This window comes from Trichosurus vulpecula, assembly GCF_011100635.1.
Source record: "Trichosurus vulpecula isolate mTriVul1 chromosome X unlocalized genomic scaffold, mTriVul1.pri SUPER_X_unloc_1, whole genome shotgun sequence".
Classification (NCBI taxonomy): Eukaryota; Metazoa; Chordata; class Mammalia; order Diprotodontia; family Phalangeridae; genus Trichosurus; species Trichosurus vulpecula.
The window spans coordinates 8,621,908-8,637,970 of record NW_023494377.1 but is presented as its reverse complement, the minus strand read 5'-3'; the positions used below and the strand labels follow the sequence as shown (position 1 = coordinate 8,637,970).

Here is a 16,063-nt window from a genome sequence, read left to right as displayed (position 1 = left end):
TTATTGTGTGTGTGTATATATATATATATATATATATATATATATATATCCCATATTTACTTCTCAGGGGGCATGTCATATCTCTAGGATGTAACTTTGCCACTTTTTTACTTGTATCTGTAGTGCCTAGCACATAGTAGGTGCTAAATAAATGCTTGTTGATTGATGGATTGATTGATGGGAGTTGGGGGGAAAGGACAAGGGGCTACCGGAATTTCTAGGAATTAGGCAGGAAGAGCCCTGTCCAGGGAATCAGGAGTTCTGCATTCTAGTCCTGGATCTGTCTTTGACCTGTTTGGACCAATCACTTCTCCTAACTTAGACTCAGTTTTCCCATCTGTAAAATAAAGGGGTTGGACCAGATGTGAAAGGCCATTTGAGCTCTGCCGTTCTCTGATTATCGTCCCTTGGACTGAGGATAGGGGCCGAGATTGGGGGCACGGGGCATCGAGGAGAGAGGGAATGTCACTTCCTATGGCCCAGGGGATGAAGGGCTGGCCCTCTCTGTTCCCTGGGACTGGGGGCCCTGTTCAGGCCTCCTTGTCCAAGACATCCATAAGCCATCCCTTCCCTCATTGTTCAACCCTAACCCCAATGCATAGGCCTTCCCAAGCTTCTCATGTACGTATGGCCCACTCTGAGGTATTATCAGGATAAATTCTCCCCAGATCAGTGCTTCACAACCTGGGAGTTTCTTTTCACTGGGAAAGGTGAATTGGGTGCATGGACATGTACGTGGACATGGACAGACACATGGACACATTTGTGAGCACAGACATTTTGATATAAACAGTAAGGACACACCCACACACAAGGCCATGGACACAACACTGAGCCCAGAATAGGCTAAAGCTTCCATATGTGTATGTATGTACACACACACACACACATACACACACACGCACACAGAATGCACCCATCCCTCTGTCCAGGAAGCCTGATAGGTCTGCCTACACAAGGGAGGAGCAAGAGGGCCCCCTCCCCCAGCTTCCACTACCTCCATTCTATTGTTCTCACCCTGTTTATAGCAGCTTCAGCCTAGGCTCAAATATTTTTTCCATGACTTGGCCCTGACCCTGACGTCAGGGCTGGCCACTCCACTCCACTTCTCCCCAGCCAGTTTACCTGATGGCCTGAGGTTCCTGACCCCTTCCTCCCCAGCTCAGCCCCACCTCTGAAAATTCCACAGCTTACTACTTACTGGCCATTCCCAGATGGGATGGTCTGAGATTTGAGTAGTCCTTCATACCCACCCACCCACCACCTAAGTGAGCCTGGGGCAGCTGGGATTAGGACAGGTAGAGAAGAAAAGCACCCTAAGGAATTGGGGAGGAGTGCGTGAGCTAAGGCACAGAGACAGAAATGAATAAGCCTGGTATGCAGGGACCTGCCAAGGCCTGGTTGGAGCAGAGGGCACTGTTTGGTGGATGAGTATCAAAAGACAAGGGGACGATTTCTGAGAGCCTCTAAAGCCATTTTGACTTCATCCTGTAGACACTGAAAGGCTTTGGCTCATGGGAGTGCCTTGGTCAGCCCTATTTATTAGGAAGCCTGAATGAGCTAGCCTGGCCAGAGCAGCTAATTTGCTATTAGGCTATATTAACTGAGGCAGTGTTCAGAAGGAGGAGGCTGGTCAGAGGAGGGTGGCCATCTGCGGAAGGGCCTGGAACACACACCCCATGAGGATCAGCTGAAGGAAAGGAGTTAGGAGGTCTTCAAGCATCCAGATCCTTATCATGAGGCCCAATTAGACCTATCTGGCCCCAAGGGATAGAACTGAAAGTATTGGTACGTGGGTTTCCTGTATACTTTAGGTTAGCTGAGTGACTCCTTATTGGGGATACTGTAGAAAGGACATTCTTGGCCAGGCGGGGTTGAACCAGATGACCTCTGAACTCCCAACCCTTGAGATTTTGTGATTCTATGAGGCAGGAGACTCAAGAGACAGCTGTGACACTAATCCCAGTCATAATGAGGGATACGAAGGACAGATGTGAGACTAGCTGGGGAAGTTGAATCAACAGGATTTGGTATCTGGGCCAATTGGGAGTGATGGCATTTTGCCTTTGCCCCTTCACTCATCCCCCATATCGGGGACTTCCCCCTCAGTGTCTTCTCCCAGAATTCACTCCCCAGAGGCCCTGCCCCCAGCTCTGAGCTCTCAGGACTGGAATCACCCGACCCCCACCAGCTCTGGAGAAGGGGCAGTCAAAGCTGTAGGCCTTAGCTTAGGAGCTTGAATGGAATGGCCTTGCTTCAATGTGACCTACTTCCAGGGGTTACCATCTCCCTCCTGGTCTCCCTATCTGCCTTCCCTGCACCCACCGTATGTATCAGCTGTCCCACCAGCTCTCCAGCACACACCCATCTCCCCATACCTACCCTCTATTCCCCAACCAACAAGTAATGTCTGCTTCCCATACACACTGCTGAAGGTGGTATGTGTGATTGGGTGGGGTGGAGGGGAGAGCAGGGCAGTGTCCTTTTTCTGCACATCTGGAAACCTCTGCCCATTCCCAGTACCCTCCTTCACCTTCCCACTTGGGTACCCACTCCCTGTCAGGGCTTCTTCACCTGAATCAAGCTCTTCCTAGGCATCCAAGTGGTTAAGTCAGGAGTCAGGAAGACCCAAGTTCCAATGTGACCCCAGACATTTGCTAGCTGCACGATCCTGCCTCCCTGGGATCAGAGCAGCATCTCCCTTCCTAGAGTCATTGCAACTCCTCAATGATATTAAAGCACTATATAATATTCATGATACTAATTGTAATTACTCTGGAGCTTCCAGCTGGTGGCTGAGTGGATTGAGAGCTGGGCCTGAAATCAGGAAAACCCGAGTTCAAATTCAACCTTGCTCACTAGCTATGGGACCCCGGGCAAGGCACTTGTTTGCCTCAGTTTCCTCAACTATAAATTTCGGATAATAGCACCTACCACCCAGAGGAGTGGGATTACAAATGGGATATTTGTAAAGTGCCTAGCCCAGTGCTTGGACCCTAGCAGGCAATTAATAAATGCTTACTTCCTCCCGCCCACCCCCACCCTCCAGGCTAATGAAGTAACAACTCCTTTGCTTTGGTCTTGCTTGGGAGCCAGGATACCAGAGTCCCTCCAATGAGGCAATGTCTTCTGTGGGGGTCTAATGCACAGGGTTGTTATGGGGACCAAATGAGATATGTGGCAAGTGCTTTGCAAATCCTACATCACTGGCCGTGTGGGCTATTACTGGCTGTAGTAATGGAAGCTTCAAATCTGGCCTGTGCTAATGCAGCAGTGGAGAGATGGGTGTCGAGGTAAGGTATTTACCCAGCCGGACCCTCCATTTTATTCATGTTTCTCGCAGGGAAGAAAAGGGAAAGGGATGTGGATAGAGGTGTTCGGGTAGAAAGGCAAGTGCAGAACACAGGTGAGATCCCATACACCCGTGAAGAAATAGCCGCACGCTGGGGGTCCGTGCCCAGCCACAGCAGGCAAGGCTCAAGGGCTCAAGATGAGTCCTGGCCCCCAGTGTTTCTGAAGAAAGCCTTGTTCTTCCCAGTTCGACTGGGTCCCTTGAGCCTCCTGCCACGCCCAGTGGAGGTGGAGGCCTCAGGGGAGCTCAAGAGGGTATCGGAGGTCTTCTGCACCTGCTGGGCATTGGCTTTCCCCAAGAGCTCCTTAAAGACAGATTCCATCTTCTGGGCCACGCTCTGGGGAAGGTGCCGGAGGGGGGGAGGGGAAGGGGATGTCAGTCATGGAGGGGCAAAGAGTGGGACACCATGGAAGACAAGGGCTCCTTTCCCTTACTCTGGCCCATTTCTCCATCTACCTGATGGTATCTGAGAAAGAGGCCGGCTCCTCCTTGCCAATGCCCCCTCCTCTTGGGTCTCTGAGCCTGTCATCCAAACAGGCAGCCCCTCTTTCATTTCTCCTCCTCCTCCTACCCATCTGTATCTCCCCAACCCCAGAGAGAATTCTCCCCACAACTTTCTGCCTTTTCAAGCCTGGGTGTTCTATGGGCCCTCCGACTGGCAGGCCTTTAAAAAGAGCCTTCTAGGTCCATGGCTTCCATTTCACTCTCCACCACCCTGAAGTTGGACTTTGGTCCCCACCCCTCTCTGAGGTTTCCCCAAACCACAGAATTCTCCTCACAACTTTCTGCCTTTTCAGGCCTGGGTGTTCTATGGGCCCTCTGGCTGGCAGGCCTTTAGAAAGAGCCATCTAGGTTCATGGCTTCCATTTCATTCTCCACCACCCTGAAGTCTGACTTTAGTCCCCCACCCCTCTCTGAGGTCTCCCCAACCCACAGGAGAATTCTCCCCACAACTTTCTGCCCTTTCAGGCCATGGTGTTCTATGGGCCCTCTGGCCGGCAGGCCTTTAGAAAGAGCCATCTAGGTTCATGGCTTCCATTTCACTCTCCACTACCTGGAAGTCTGACTTTGGTCCCCATCCCTCTCTGAGGTCCCCATAACCTCCAGATGGGCAGATCCAGCACGCTTTTCTCAGCCCTCTTCCTAGTCGACCTCTTGGAAGTACCTGGTGCTGATGACCATGCCCCAATCTCTCCTCCCACCCCACCCCCCACCTTGGAAACTCTCTCTTTTTGGTTTTTGGGAAGTGCCCTTCTTCCACTCCCCACCTCCCTCCTTGGCAACTGTCTCCTTGGATGAATCTTCCTCCCAGGAGGCATCACCCCTTTCCCCAGATGCTTCTCTTCACTTGGCCAGTCTCATCCACTCCCATAGCTTCAGTGATCACAGCCATAGGCCGGAGGCTCCAGGATATGCAAATCTGCAACTCTAGGCCTGATGTGGGCCTTAAGCACCCAGTCCAAGCTTCCAGTTGTCTGCTGGCCAGCTAGCCCCACTGAGCCCCTTAAGCTTACTGCATCCCAAAGTAAAACATCTAATCATCTTCCCCCCACCCCTCACCCCAAACCTCTTCCTCCTAATTCCCTGATTCTGTTAATGGCACTACCATCTTTGCATTAGCCCAGGCTTATAACCTGACTCATCTCTGGCTCTTTTCCATCCCAGCCCCCTTCCCCCAATCACATCCCGTCAATATCTCTTGTAGTCATTTCCATTCCTTCGGCCACCCCCCTAGTCCAGAGCCTCATCATCTCTCAATTGGCCCAGTGCCATAGACTCCTAATGGGTCTCTCTCTGCTCCATCGGTCTCCACTCTAATTTATCCTCCATAAGCCGCCAAAGTGATTTTCCTAAAGCCCAGGTCTGGCCATGTCACCTCTTGGCTCCAGAAACTCCAGGATGAGATCATGACTCCACAGCCTGCCAGTGGGAGACCCTCTACCACTCCAACCCGGCCTCCCCATCTGGCCTTTTGTCCTCTACCTCTACTCCAACCAAGCCAATCTCCTCACAGCCCAGGCCCATTTGGGTTCACACCACTTGTTCCCATACCTTTCCCCCTTCTCTCTCCCTCTCCAATTTCCTGCTTACTCTTCAAGGCCCAATCCAAGTGGTGACTTCCCCAGCCAGTCTTTCCTGACCATTCTAAGGGGCTATTTCCTCTGGCTTAAGCACTGTTCTACAGCCCAGCACTTAGCACCTAAGTAGTCTTGCTATTTCTCTTTGCTTGAGGGTGAGGCCAATGGCCCCAGCCAGACTGAGAGCTCCCCAGGGACAGGCCTTGAGCATCATTTCGCCTACGACTTCCCTCCCTCCCCAGCATTCCCCAGCACAGGCAATCAGTGAAGACTTAAGTCTGCTGAATGGAAGAAGAAAAATCAGGGAGAGAAGAAAGGGGCCAGGAGAAAAGAGTAGGAAGAGAGAGAGAGATCAGAAGGGAGAGCAATGGGGAGAATGAGGAGAGTCAAGATGAAAAGGGGACCGATTTCAGGGCCCAGAGAACACCCCTCTCCCACCTCACCCACTCCAAGCCAGGCTGGCTCACCTTGTCAATTTCCAATTTCTTTTCACTGGGGATGATGGCTGGGCATCGCCAGTTGCATCCAGAGGGACCTGGCATTTCCATTGTGTTTCGACGCTCTGGTCTGAAGTGGAAAGTGTGGGTGGGCACAGAGAGTCACCCTGGGGCCACCCAATACAGTCCCAAAAGGAAAGAGTGAGCTCGCCTTTCTCCCCCAAGGATTTCATGCCCCACAGGCTGACCTGTCGCCAGGTATCACAGCTCGGCCAGTGGACGTCAGGGCCAAAGGGTGGTGGGTAGGATCCAGAAAAGGTGAAGTCAGTTTGCCAACTGGACTGCCACTGCTCGCTTGGGGGCGAGCCCTGCCATAGCCACCTTCTGAATTTGTTCGCATGCTGGCATGGAGGTGGGGGGCCCCAGGTGAGAGCCTGTTGCCATCCCTTGACCCCTTGATGCCCAGGCTGGATCACTCCCTTCTCCAGGGGGCCTTTCCATCCTGCTGTCCCCCTAATCTCTCCAAGATCTGACCCCCTGACCTGACAGCCAGGGGTCTGATTAGCTCCTGCCTAGTCCATTTCCCATGGAATTTGAGAATCCTCAAATGCCAGGGCTGAAGCTCCTTGGAACCCAGAGGATTCAGGCTGCTTATTTCACAGATGGGGAAGTGGAGGCCCAGAGGTGGGGCAGGGCACTCCAAGTTCACCCAGCTGATTAGCTGTCTCCTGCCTCCCAGTCTGGGCCTGTTCTATCACACCAGAGCACTGCCTTCTCCTGGTGAGGAGAACCCTTGGTGTGATGAGGGGCCCTGCCACCACACTGTCCAGTGAGCCCAGGGGTGGGGGCAGGGCAGGGACACATGCTCCTGCCCCCCTCACTCACCGGCTCACAGGCTCTACTGCGAGGTCCTCAGTTTTGGAGACCGGTTCACCTTCTCCCTGTCCCTCCTGTAAAACCACTCGACTCTCTGACCTAAGGACACAAGGGGAGGGTGGTTGGGGGGAGGACTTGGTCCTCAGGAAAAGCTAGGCCCCAAGGGGGATAGATAGCAGAACAGAGATGTGGAGATGGAGAAGGGACCCAAGGGAAGAAGGGGCTGAGTGTGCTCAGTCATCACTCAGCCTGCAAGCAATGGGGTGACGTCTCTTAAAGACAGACTGGGAGGCAGCAGCAGGTGGAGGGAACTAGATGGCCCTGGGCCCGCAGTGAGGCTTGGGGCCTACTCCCAGCTGCTCAGGGCTGATCTCACTCACCTGTCGGGCACCTTGATGTACTTGTGGGGGATGAGGCCCCGGATGCCTGCCCGTTCCCCACGCCACCACTCTCCTGAGGCCCGGGTATGCAGCCATAGTAAGTCCCCACGTTGGAAAGTTAGCTCCTGGGGCGTCCGGCCCACGTAATCAAAGCAAGCCACGGCCTCCATGGACCCCTCATGCTCGGGGCCTGGAGCAGAACTCTCTGGGGGAGACCCAGAGTTCTCTGGAGGTGACCCAGGGCTCTCTGGAGGTAGAAGGGAAGTCTCTGTGGAGAAGAAGATGGGACACTCTGGGGGAAAATATCAGGCAGTGTGTGTGGGGGGGACTCTGAGGGACATTCAAGAGAAACTCTGGATGAAGCTTGGCACACTGTGGGGGACAGGACCCTGTCTGGGAAGATGGGGGCTTATGAGGCCATCTCGTGGTGCTCTGAAGGGGAGAGGGCCCGGGGCCCCTGCTTCACCCTCTTTATTAGCCGATGTCTCCGTGGGCACATCCTGCTCATTCTCTTCAGCTGTGGCATCCAGTTGAGTATCCCTGAGGTCAAGGTCAGAAGGTTAGACTCAAGACAGTGAGGGGAGCATCCCTGCCTCCTCTGCAAACAGATGATGTGTGTGTGTGTCTTAACAGGTGGTTGTCGGTGGGCATCTTGGGGATGGGGATGACCTTATATTCCAGCCCCCAAAAAATCAGCCATGGGACACCCCTCCAGGTTTCTGACAAAGGGGGAGGGGATAAGGCTGTGGTACATACACATTTCTAAGATTTACCCAAAATCATCTTGTGGTGGGGTCATGCACTTTTCATAGAGGGGCCCTGGTAGCACAGCGGGGGTTGGGAAGATCAATTCGGGCTGCAGGATGAGTGTCTGAACTAGCTGGTTTACCCGGCCCTGTACCGCCACAGGATCTTGCTCAGGTGGAACCACCACCAACGTGGGCCCAAAGCACACGGCCAAATTATAGGGATCCATCATGTTTTCATCACTGTACTGGGCCAAGCTGAGCACCAGAAAGACACAGGAACAACAAAGATGAACACAACAAAACATGGATGGATACTCTCCATTGGGGGAGCCCAAGCGGTGCCCCACCACCACCATCCCTGTTCCCCATTTCCCTCTGGCCACCTTCTGCCTTCCTGAAATGAGGAGTCATTTAGCCAGTTGGGAAACTTGGAGCAAATCTCAAGGGGTCAAACAAGATGGCCCTAATGTCCCTCCCAGCTTTAACAGTTGCTGACCCTCTGGATGGTGCTCCAGCTGAGGGTGGGGAAGAAGATACCCCTGAGGGATGGGCACTGAGGGATGCTACTCACTGATTGAGGAAGGTGAAGAGATAACGGAGGACCACCAACACTGGCCCTGGCAGGCGGCCCAGGATGCCTTTCACATGCTCTGCCCTCTCTCCAGGGCTCTCCAGCTCTGGAGACCCCAATACCCCATCCCAGGTGCCTCATTATTCAGATTGCTCTCTCTCCCCTCTCCCAGCCCCCTTTTCTTTCTCCTTCCCTCCCCAGCCTGGTGCCCCTGCCTCACTCACCCACAGCAGCCAGCATCTCCCCAAACATCTCTGATGGAAAAAGTGGTGTCTCCAGGCCACGGAAATAGAGCTTCAGTACACCAGCCACAGAGTCCAGGTCATGGGCCGAGTAGCCCTCCACCAAGGGGTCCTCACCTGGGTGCAAATTCAGGGGTGATATAGGGATGCCCAGCCCCAGCCATCTGTCCCACCCCTGCTTCCTTCCCTCCCTACTCACCTCTCTCAAAAGCATTCCGGATTTCTGTAACCCTGAGTTGCGCTCCAGGTACTCGGAAAATGCCCTCATGCTGGAGACCTGGAGGCAGGGGAAGGTCCATACTAGGTGTGGCTAAGACAGTAGGAGGGGCCCCCCCAGTCTCAGGTCCTGAGGCCCCCAGCCACCTAGAGCCACAGTGCTCCCCCTCCCATAGTCTGAGACAGACATTTACCCTGTCCTGGGGAGGGGTGGGGGGAGCAGGGAAAAGAAAGCATAACAGGGTCTGCCTAGAAAGGTGAGCCAAGGGGTGAGCAGAGGCTAGGCCTGCAGCAGGAACATATAGGGCCTTACCATGCAGGTTGATGAAGCGGATACAGCTTTCGACTACCAAAGGAACAGCTTGACCTGAACTCTGGAGGTGGGAAGAGGAGAGAGGAGCCAGGGAGACTAATGGCAGATAGCCATGCTGACTAAACCCTTCCATTGCTCCCAAAGCAGCCAACAACCTGTCTCTATCCTAGGCCTCTCACAGGAATGGGCCCATGATGGGCCCCAGGCTACGGGGCGGAGAGAAGACATTGTCCAGATGGGGGAACAATCTCCCTGAAAAGGGAGTGTGCAGACCTAGTGGATGCATGCACATACATCCAGAGGGTCACAAGTGCATTTACACGCACATCCAGAGGGTCACAGGTGCATTTACACACACAGCTGGCTCATTCTTCTATCCCCATGGCTTAGCACTGGTCCTTGTGCTGCCCGTATCTAAGGCTACCATCCCTACCTCCTCTGTATGTTTCTTGTTATTTACATGTTATCTGCCCTATTAGAACATGAGCTCCTTGAAAGCAGGGGCTGACAGACCTTTCCTTGCATCTCCAGAGCTTAGTACTAGGCCTGGCACACAGTAGGCACTTAATAAATGCCCGTTGCTCATTTGGGCCTTCCACTTGCATGGTTAGCACTTTCTCTGCATCGACCTCTGGCACTATGTCTCTACACAGAGGCACTTGGAGGCCCGACCCTGAGCCCTTGGCCCTTCCCAGAGGCCCCTGGGCCTGGGCCTGACTCCTGAACAGAAGAGAGAAATGGAGCCCCTATCCATTCTCTGTAGCCAGCCTGGAAGAGGTAGGGCAGCCGGTACCTGGATGAATTTCTCCATGTCTCCTGAAAAGAGCTTGTGGTTGTACTGGGAACTGGGCCGAGGGCGCCGATTCCTTTGGGATCTAGTCATGGCACAGCGGGCCCTGAAATCAATGTGAAGGAGAATGGGAGGGCTGAAACTGCAGCCTGGCAGGGTCAAAGGGGAGACAGAGGCTGAGGGACTACTTGGGGGGACTGCGCCCCACCCAATACCTCAGCCTTCTTCCCCTTCCACCCTTGGAGCTCAAAGCCCAGGGAAGGTGGAAAACCCATAGGCTTGAGGCATCTGTCACCTCCACCAAATGCAGCTGGAACAGAATTGAGTTCAACTCCTTCATTTTTACAGGTGGGGAAGCTGAGGCAGCCCAAGAAAATGGAGTGAGCCAAGGTCAGGCAAAGCCAGAGGTAGGACTAGAATCCTATCAAAAAGGAAGATCAGGCCTCCCCTTTAGAGGCAGTACAGATATCATGAAGAGTCCAGGCTTGGGAGTCAGAGGACCTGAATTCAAATCTGCATTTTGCCACTTATTTGCCACTTTGAGACCTTGGGCCTCAATTTGCTCATCTGTAAAATGAAGGTTTTGAAGTAGATGATCTCCAAGATCCCTTGTGATTCCTTTTGCAGCACAAAGCAGGGAATTCCTCTGGTGAACTCACCGAGACCCAGCAGAATCTTCCCTGCTGCCTGTGAAGACAAGAGCAAACCAACTTAGCACTGAGCTTCTTCAGGAGGACACACCGAGCCCAAAGGATTAAGGTGGGGGATATGGGAGGCTGAGGAGATTCCGCTTGGGTGGCAGGCTATAGCAAGGTCGAAAAGTGGGCAGGAAACCAATGGACTGGAGCTGGACTTGGACTGGAGAGCTGGGGAACAGGGCCTGGGAGTCAGGAGCTGGGGCTGAGGGTCAGAGCCTGGGGCTGGGGGGCAGGGCCTGGGGGGACTGAGGAGCAGGGGTTGGGTGGCAAGGGCTGGGGGGCAGGGGCTTGGAGACAGAGGCTGGGGGTCAGGGACCGGGGAGCAGGGGTCGGGAGGCAGAGGCTGGGGTGCAGGAGCTGGAGGGCAGGGGCTGCGGAAGGGCCTGAAGCTGGGGGATAGGGATTGTGCCTGGGGAGCAGGGACTGGGGGGGGCAGGGGCTGGGTGGGCTGGGGAGCCGGGGTTGGGAGGCAAAAGCTGGGGCAAAGAGCCTGGTGCTAGGGGGCAGACACTGGGCCTAGGGAGCAAGGGCTGGGAGGTACAGACTTGGGGCAGAGACTGGGTGGGCTGGGGAGCAGGGGTTGGGAGGCGAGGGCTGGGGCACGGGGGCTGGGGCTGAGGGGGAAGGGCCTGGGGGGCAGGGGCTAGGGCTAGGGACCACGGGCTAGGAGGACTGAGGAACAGGGGTTGGGTGGCAAGGGCTGGGGGCAAGGACTGGGGAGCAGGGTCTGGGACTGGCTGGTAGGTGCTGGGGGGCAGGGACTAGGCCTGGGGGGCAGGGGCTAGGGGCAGAGGCTGGGGCCAAGGGCTGGGAGGCAGTGGCTGGGGGGCAGAGGCTGGGGGAGCAGGGACTGGGGGCACTGAGGAACAGGGGTTGGGAAGCAAGGGCTGGGGAACAGGGGCTGGGGTTGGGGGCAGGGGCTGGGGCTGGGGGACAGCAGCTAGGGAACAGGGCCTGGGGCCAGGGGGCATGGGCTGGGGAACACTGGCTAGAGAGCAGGGGCTGGGGGCAGAGGCTGAAGGAAAGGGCCTGGTGTTGGGAGACAGGGGCTGGGAGGCAGGAGCTGGGGGCAGGGACTGAGGGGCTGGGGAGCAGGGAGAGGCAAGGACTGGGGGCAGAGGCTGGGGCTGAGTGGCAGGAGCTGGGAGGCAGATGCTGTGGTGGAGGGGCTGGGGAGCAGAGCCTCAGTGGGGGGGACCAGGGACTGTGGCTGGTGATCAGGGGCTGGGGAGCAGGGGCAGGGGGGGCAGAAACTGGGAAGCATGGGCTCTGGGACAGGGGCTGGGGGGCAGAGGCTTAGGCTGAGGGGCAGGGACTGAGGGGACTGAGGAGCAGGGGTTGGGAGGCAGGAGCTGGGGGGCAGGGGCTGGAGGGCAGGGGCTGGGGAAGGGACTGGGCCTGGGGGCCAAGGGCTGTGGCTGGGACCAGGGGCTGGGGGTGGGGTTAGGTTTAGACTGGGGGGCAGGGACTGGAGAGCAGGGGCTGGGGCTGGGGGGCTGGGACTGAGGGGATTGAGGAGCAGGCAAGGTGGCGAGGGCTGGGGGGCAGGGGCTGGGGAGCAGAGGTTGAAAGGCAGGAGCTGGGGCTGGGGGGCAGGAGCTGGGGGGCTGGAAGGCAGGGGCCAGGAGGGCGGGGCTGTGGAGTAGGGGCTGGGGATGTGGGGAGCTGGATCTGGGGCTGGGGGTCAGGTGCTGCGGGAAAGAGCCTGGTGCTGGGGGCAGGGACTGGGCCTGGGGGGCAGGGGCTGGGGCTGGGGGGCAGGACTGGGGGAAAGGGCCTGGAGCTGGGGGGGCAGGGGAGCAGTGGTTGGGGCCGTGGAGGGGAACCGTGGGGGGGCAGGTGAGCTGGGGTTGGGAGGCAAGGGCTGGGGGTCAGGAGCAGGGAGGCAAGGGCTGGGTAACAGGGCCTGGGGCTGGGGGGCAGGGCCAAAGGGACGGAAGTTGGGAGGCAGGGGCTTTTGGCGCAGGGGCTAGGGGAAAGGGCCTGGTGTTGGGGGACAAGGGCTAGGGGGTAGAGGCTGAAGATAGGGCCTAATGTTGAGGGGCAGGGGCTGGGAGGCAGTGGCTGGGGGGCAGAGGCTAGGGAGCAGGGACTGAGAGGGTGGGGACCAGGGACTGGGGCTAGAAGGCAGGAGCTGGGTGGCAGAGGAGGTGGGGCAGGGACTTGGGGGGGCTGGGGAGCAGGGGTTGGGAAGCAAGGGCTGGGGCTGGGGCCTGAGGCTGGTGGGCAAGAGGCGGGAGGCAGGGGCTGTGGGACAGGGCCTGGGGCTGGAGGGCATGGGCTGGGGCAGAGGGGCAGGGACTGGGGGTACTGAGGAGCAGGGGTTGGGGGGCAGGGGCTAGAGGGCAGGGTCTCAGGGGGCTGAGGAGCAGGGGCTGGGGAGCAGGGGCTGGGGGGACTGAGGAGCAGGGGTTGGGTGGCAGGGGCTGGGGCTGGGGGACAGGGGCTGAGGGAAAGGTCCTGGTGTTGGGGGACAGGGACTGGGAGGCAGGAGCTGGGGGGCATAGGCTGGGTGGCAGGGACTGGGGGGCTGGGGAGCAGGGCTTGGGAGGCAGGGCGTAGGGGTTGGAGGCACTGGTTAGGGAACAGGGCTGGGGACCAGGGGGCAGGGCCTGGGGCACCCAGGCTTGGGGGCACTGGCTAGAGGGCAGGGGCTGAGGGAAAGGGCCTGGGGCTGAGGGGCAGGGGAGCAGTGGTTGGGGCTGGGAGGATAGGGCCTGAGGGGCAGGGGCTGGAGGGCAGGGGCTGAGTGGCAGGGGCTAGGAGGCAGAGGCTAGCAGGCAGTGGCTGAGGAGCAGGGTCTGGGGCTGGCAGGCAGTGACTGGGGGGCAGGGACTAAAGGGGTTCTGGGGCGCAGGGGTTGTGAGGCAAGGGCTGGGGGCAGCAGCTGTGGCTGAGGCGGAAGGGCATGGGAGGGCAGAGGCTGGGAAGCAGGGTCTGGGGCTGAGAGGCAGTGACTGGGAGGCAGGGACTGGGGGGCAAGGGCTGGGCCTGGCTGGTAGGTGCTGGGGGGGGCAGGAACTGGGCCTGGGGGGCAGTGGCTAGGGGCAGGGGCTGGGGCTGGGGCCAAGGGCTGGGAGGCAGTGGCTGGGGGGCAGAGGCTGGGGGGCAGTGACTGGGGAGACCTGGGGAGCAGGGGTGGGGAGGCAAGGGCAGGGGCTGTGGCTAGGACCAGGGGCTGGGAGCAGGGGCAGGGGAAAGTGCCTGGGGCTTGGGAGCAGTGGTTGGGGCTAGGGGGTAGGGCCTGGGGGGCTGGGGCTGGGGGGCAGGAGGTGGGAGGCAGGGGCTATGGGGCAGGGACTCAGGGGTAGGGGCTGAGGGGCAGGGACTGGGGGGCTGAGAAGCAGGGGTTGGGGGGCAGGGGCTGGAGAGCAGGGTCTCAGGGGTAGGGGCTGAGGGGCAGGTGCTTTGGCTGGGGGGCAGGGCCTGGGGAGTAGGGGCTGGAGGGCAGGGTCTCAGGGGTAGGGGCTGAGGGGCAGGGCCTGGGGGACTGAGGAGCAGGGGTTGGTTGGCAAGGGGGGGGTGGGGGGGGAGCAGCAGCTGGGCACCTGGGGGGCAAGGGCTGGGAGGGAGGGGCTGGGGTGCTGGAAGGCAGGGGCTAAGAGGGAAGGGCTAGGGGGCAGGGGCTGAGGGAAAGGGCCTGGTATTGGGAGACAGGGGCTGGGAGGCAGAGGCTATGGGGCAGGAACTGGGGGAAAAGGCCTGGGTCTGGGGGACAGGGGAGCAGTGGTTGGGGCTGGGGGGCGGCTGGTGAGCAGGGGTTGGGAAGCAAGGGCTATGGGACAGGGCCTGGGGCTGGGGGGCAGAGGCTGGGAGGGTGGGGACCAGGGATTGGGAAACAAGGGCTGGGGCCAGAGGCTGGGGATAGGAGGCAGGAGCTGGGCAGCAGAGGAGGTAGGGCAGGGACTTGGGGGGCTGGGGAGCAGGGATATGGAGGCAAGGGCTGGGGACCAGGGGCTAGGAAGCAGGGCCTGGGGCTGGGAAGCAGGGCTTGGGGGGCAGGGGCTGTGGGGCAGGGGCTAGGGCTCAGGGCCTGGGGGAAAGGGCCTAGGGCTGGGGGTAGGTGCTGGGCCTAGAGGGCAGGGGCTGGGGCTGGGGCTGGGGGACACCGGCTTGGGGGCACTGGCTAGAGAGCAGGGGCTGAGGGAAAGGGCCTGGGGCTGGGGAGCAGGGGTTGGGAGGGACTAGCTGGTGGGCTAGAAAGCAGGGGCTAGGGGGGAGGGACTGTGGCTGGGAGGCAGGATCTGAGGCTGGGGGTCAAGTGCTGGGGGAAAGAGCCTGGTGCTGGGGTGGGGCAAGGACTGGGCCTGGGGGGCAGGGGCTGGGCCTGGGGGGGCTGAGGGGGAGGCAGGGGTTGGGTGGCAGGGGCTGGGGGGCAGGGGCTGGGAGGGAGGGGCTGGGGGGCTGGAAGGCAGGGGCTAAGAGGGAGGGGCTGGGGGGCTGGGGAGCAGGATCTGGGGCTGGGGGGTCAGGTGCTGCTGGAATGAACCTGGTGCTGGGTTGCAGGGACTGGGCCTAGGGGGCAGGGATTGGGGGGCAGAGTCTTGGGCTGAGAAGCAGGGCTTGGGGGACAGGGGCTGGGAGGCAGGGGCTAGGGGTCAGGGCCTGGAGGAAAGGGCCTAGGACTGGGGGGCAGGTGCTGGGCCTAGGGGTCAGAGGCTAGGGGTGAGCAGGTGCTGGGAGGCAGGGGATGGGGGAAAGGGGCTGGGATGCAGGGGCTGGGGGAAGGACCTGAGGGAAATGGTCTGGTATTGGGGGACAGGGGCTGGGAGGCTGGGGCTGGGGGGCAGGGGCTGTGAAACAGGCTCTGGGGCTGGGTGGCAGAGGCTGGGGGCAGGGATTGGGAGGCTGGGGAGCAGGGGTTGGGAGGCAGGGCCTGGGTCTGGGGGGGGCAGTGGCTAGAGGTAGGCAGGGGCTGGGAGGCAGAGGCTGGGGGGCAGGGAGTGTGGGGGCTGGGGAGCAGGGGCTGGGGGGGAAGGGCCTTGGAGGAAGGAGCTGGGAGGCAGGGCCTGTGGGGCAGGGGCTGGGGGACAGGGCCTGGGGCTGGGTCTGGGGGGTAGGGGCTAGGGCTGGGGAGCAGGGGCTAGGGGGACTGAGGAGCAGGGGTTGGGCAGCAGTGGCTGGGAAGCAGAGGCTGGGGGCAGGGAATGGGAGGGGTGGGGAACAGGGGTTGGGAGACAAGGCCTGGGGGGCAGGGCCTGGGCATGGGGGGCTCAGGCTTGGGGGCACTGGCTAGAGGGCAGGGGCTAAGGGAAAGGGCCTGGGGCTGGGGGGCAGGGGAACAGTGGTTGGAGCTGGGGGGTAGGGCCTGAGGGGCAGGGGTTGAGTGGCAGGGGCTGAGGGGCAGGTATTGGGGAGCAG

General features: G+C 59.2%; 1 protein-coding gene across 2 annotated transcripts in view; it reads right to left on the bottom strand.

The window, feature by feature from the left end:
- Positions 1 to 3,287: 3,287 nt before the first annotated feature.
- The window catches only part of ARHGAP4 (Rho GTPase activating protein 4), a 30,914-nt gene continuing 18,138 nt past the window's right edge, over positions 3,288 to 16,063 (bottom strand). Inside the window, exons 11-23 of one of the 2 annotated variants that reach the window (XM_036740503.1) lie at positions 10,664 to 10,691; positions 10,008 to 10,110; positions 9,215 to 9,275; positions 8,885 to 8,962; positions 8,668 to 8,802; positions 8,444 to 8,549; positions 7,897 to 8,127; positions 7,590 to 7,663; positions 7,124 to 7,391; positions 6,753 to 6,842; positions 6,116 to 6,268; positions 5,898 to 5,997; positions 3,313 to 3,689 (exon numbers count right to left, since the gene is read on the bottom strand). In XM_036740503.1, the coding sequence (XP_036596398.1) occupies positions 3,486 to 3,689; positions 5,898 to 5,997; positions 6,116 to 6,268; positions 6,753 to 6,842; positions 7,124 to 7,391; positions 7,590 to 7,663; positions 7,897 to 8,127; positions 8,444 to 8,549; positions 8,668 to 8,802; positions 8,885 to 8,962; positions 9,215 to 9,275; positions 10,008 to 10,110; positions 10,664 to 10,691 (1,631 nt within the window). In that variant the 3' untranslated portion in view covers positions 3,313 to 3,485. Of the gene's footprint in view, positions 3,690 to 5,897; positions 5,998 to 6,115; positions 6,269 to 6,752; positions 6,843 to 7,123; positions 7,392 to 7,589; positions 7,664 to 7,896; positions 8,128 to 8,443; positions 8,550 to 8,667; positions 8,803 to 8,884; positions 8,963 to 9,214; positions 9,276 to 10,007; positions 10,111 to 10,663; positions 10,692 to 16,063 lie in introns of both variants that reach the window. The other variant, XM_036740504.1, reaches the window with a different exon arrangement.